Source organism: Cariama cristata, unplaced genomic scaffold (genome assembly GCF_000690535.1).
Source record: "Cariama cristata isolate BGI_N322 unplaced genomic scaffold, ASM69053v1 scaffold2988, whole genome shotgun sequence".
Classification (NCBI taxonomy): Eukaryota; Metazoa; Chordata; class Aves; order Cariamiformes; family Cariamidae; genus Cariama; species Cariama cristata.
Window position 1 is genome coordinate 3062 of NW_009629274.1, and position 3863 is coordinate 6924.

A 3863-nucleotide genomic window follows, 5' to 3' on the forward strand; every position below is an offset into this window, starting at 1 on the left:
ATTCTAGTGCCATATCCTAAAGCAGTATCTTTCTGTATCTTTTTGATCAAGACTAAAGCTTCACATATAATCTTGACGATTTTACTAGGAAGATATCCATTAATATTTATATATTTTTGTAAAGGGACGGTTCAGGGTTAAAAATATATTTCTTTTCAAAAGGTAAGCCTGCCATCCTGATGGCAGTGATTCAAGCTATAGAACTGAAGGGAAGCTTGCATCCTTCACTTTCTTATACCATAGATCAGAGGAAGGAGATCAGGCAAGTTAGAGAGGTAAACAGCCTGGATTCCAGGAATGGAGACAGACAGTGGCTCGTTACATGAATGCTCGCATGGCCAGGAGTATCTACTTATACAGGCTTTGTTTCTCTTCTACACATAGGTATAGATTTTTACTGTCAGCTGACTAAACAAGTTGAGAAGAGAGACAGTTATGGTTGCCACACTGAAAGAGAAACATTGTCTAAGGTTTCCATCTGGACAGACCTGCTTTTAGAAGGCAACCAGGTGTTGAATATAAGCAGAGGCCATGCCCAGATGGTACAGTGCAGGTGTGAGTTTAACTGCCTCAAAAGGAAAAGTAAACCACTTCAGCAACATCTTAATAATATTATAAGTATATAATTTGGAGTCATGTATAGTTTTTATTTTAGGCAACAATCAAAATCTGAAGGACCTTGTTAATCTTTAAGGCATCAGTGCACCAGAGACTAAAAGCTACAGGTAATAAATATGGTGGCCAAAAAAAAAAAAAAAAAAAAAAATCTTTGTGGCACAAGCTATCCTTGTGTATCTGCTTTGTTGGCTAGTTCCAGGAAAAATAAATTCATGGATGGCAGAAGGGGAATGTTATACACTGTTCTGAGGAAAATACTAGATCATAAATTTCACATCATTTTTTAATACATCATTTAAATGGCTGAATCTATCAGGTAAGATTCTCATCTTTACAGTTCCATCAGCACCACAGGAGAATATGTGATTTGCTGGTCCTGTCTCAATTTGCATGACTCCCGTCCCAATGTTTCTGAAGAGAGACTGTCGAGCATGCTCATTGATGAAAGCATGAAGAAGATTAAATGTAGACAGACTCCATACCTGAAAAAGCATCAAAACATCAATCTCTTATAAGGATAATTACCATGATCTTAAAATTCACCAGTAACGAGTCATGGAGAAATTGGACTACATTTTGCATTAATTTTTCTGACACTAACTGTAAAAGAAAAGATATGTAGCAACCTCTAATGACACAGTTACAGAATACTATTATTAATTTTCTATAACAAGAAATATATATGGGGACTAAAGTGAGACTAACTAAAAGCAGGACTGCAAGGTAAGACTAACATTTCATAATTAAATTAGTAAATGTGAAAGTCAGGGTTGAGAACAAATGCGGAACGTATTACATAGCTGATTATTCCACATCTATGCAAGATTTTTTGTGAATTTACACATCATCACCATCTTCAACTCTGCTCCCTGCCCCTCATTAATACCTTTATGTTGCCTTCAGCAGATCCTGTAACAAAATACTCTTCTGTAGGATCAACAGCAATTGCTTTGACTGGAGAATCATGACTCTGGAGTAACTGTTGCTGCTGTTTTTGGCGAAGATCAATTATACACGTAAAGCCTTTTCTTCCTCCAGATATTAACAGCTGATGTTTCGGAGCATATGCCAGCACAGTTGCTCCGCTGTCGTGACAGACAAAAGCTGAAAGCCAAAGCAAAGTAATTTAAATAAAACACACAGTACTAACTTCAGTTTCACAGTATTAACTTTAATTCTCCATCTACTTCTAATGGTTCAAGACAGTAGCGACTTTGAAGCTGTAATCCAGTTGACCACAAACAGTCCATTTGTTGCAACACCATATACATGTAAGCCCAGGTTCACATCAGACATCCTGAAGTTGCACTAGTCTCAAATTAAGCAGTTACAATCTGTATAAAAAAGTTTATATCCTTTTTTCTATCCTCGTGTAATCACAAACTATTAAGCCCTAACCAGAAACAGATTCTTTTCAAACTCTCTAATACTTGTTATTTTCAGACATATGCTTCCCATAAGAAATGTCCTCCTAACTTACTTGCCCAAATATCTTGTAAATCTCCACAGGTTATTTTACTTTTAGTTTGCTGCTTTTCACGTTTGTTTGGGTATATCTGCTCTCCCAAAGGAGTGGAGGAAATGAATGAAGATTACAATTACTAGAACAAAGCTCAGTATCTCTGAGACTAGACACTGTGAATCCTAACACATAGCATGTAGTACACTGTACTTGTAGTTCAAAGGATTCTCTAAATGTACATACAGAAATTCCACCCGTCTCACACACTTAAGCATTCACTGTACTTCAATTACAAGGAGTTCACAACTTTGAGCCTAATTCTGTATTTCAGACACTGAAACATATTTCTTTTCCACAGCAACAAAATATTAGTAATAAAGTTAATGAAACTCCACTAAATATTTATTACATGTCAAAAAGCATATTTATAGGAGTAATTCTTCAAAAGCGTTTTTGTAATACCGTATGTAGATATCTATACATGCACAGACACACAGAAACCATTTAAAACATTCCACAGTATTTGGCATAACACACAGAATAAAAGTGCCATAGAACTGGACAATCTTTGAATGCAAAAACGCACTACTTTACAAAGACAGCAGTTAAGTTCATCTTTTAGTTCAATTCTGAAAATTACTAGATAATTATGAGATCTTATTTGTACATCTACTTGTTCAATACATTCATAAAAAAATAATATTTTCTAGAGAATTTGGTGGGCTTATTCATATACTTCTCTTCAGAGAACCACCTTATAATCATGGCTTCTCTGAGGACAAGATTTTCACAGGGGCAATAAAATACTTAATAGTTCATAAAAAACATGTCCTCTCACATTCTCTGAACAGATAATGTATCTGCAAGTGCCCAATGCTATCTTTATAGTACCATTATTTGGTCTAACACTTAATTGATAAATTTTGAGTGGGGCTTCTCTGATTTATGAGTTCAGGCACAGCCACAGGAACCTTCAAGTGAAGAGTGTGAATGCATATGCTGTAAATATATATATCATAACTGTGCTAAAACCTGTAGTTTTGACTGTGTTATAGCTACTGTCTTCTCAACATGCTAGTCACTACAAACAGGAGTTGCTCAGAATCTTTTTAAAAGGAACAGAAATTACAGATGTCTGGCTATCAGGCGTTGCACTTGCAAAGATACAAGGTATGCAAAGGAAGGTCCTCATGTCCATGAAACCAATCATTTATATATTGAACTAAATCATTCCTCAGGAACCTGTTTTAATATTCCTGCTGGTTCACTCACACAGGACAGTGAAAGACGTTTTACTGTTAATATTAAAATTACTTCCCACAATAATTTTCCATAAAGACAGACACATATATGTATTTTTTATTGTGATCAAATATTTTGCTGGTTGTATTTTACTTACCATGCACCAAGCTATTTGTAGGTGAAACCAAAGTATCCCAAAGACAAATATTTCTGCAGATAAAAATATGTTTTAATTCAGCAACAAATGTTCTTAAATATTTTGAAAAGTCATCTGAACCTTAAAAAGATTCTTTCACGTATAAAAGCACCATAAACAGACTTTCAATGATTACTTTTGAGCAGACTCCAGATTTCTTTTATAGTTATATATATACTGCAAGAACATGCCCTCTACAGAATCATTCTGTGACTAGTTATTCTCGTAAAGGATTCATATTGAGATTACAATCTTTTGTAGCTGAATTCACCTGAATGTCAGCAGTTTTTGCTATGTCTTGATCAAAACTTATTTAAGAAAGTAAATATGAAATGAAGAGCTACA

At 34.9% G+C, this 3863-nt stretch overlaps 1 protein-coding gene across 1 annotated transcript in view; it reads right to left on the reverse strand.

Moving 5' to 3' along the window:
- Positions 1-647: 647 nt before the first annotated feature.
- DMXL1 (Dmx-like 1) overlaps positions 648-3863 on the reverse strand; it is a 71525-nt gene continuing 68309 nt past the window's right edge. The window contains exons 42-45 of the mRNA XM_009705091.1: positions 3480-3532; positions 1505-1722; positions 714-1100; positions 648-678 (exon numbers count right to left, since the gene is read on the reverse strand). Of these exons, the coding sequence (XP_009703393.1) occupies positions 876-1100; positions 1505-1722; positions 3480-3532 (496 nt within the window). The 3' untranslated portion in view covers positions 648-678; positions 714-875. The remainder of the gene's footprint in view (positions 679-713; positions 1101-1504; positions 1723-3479; positions 3533-3863) is intronic.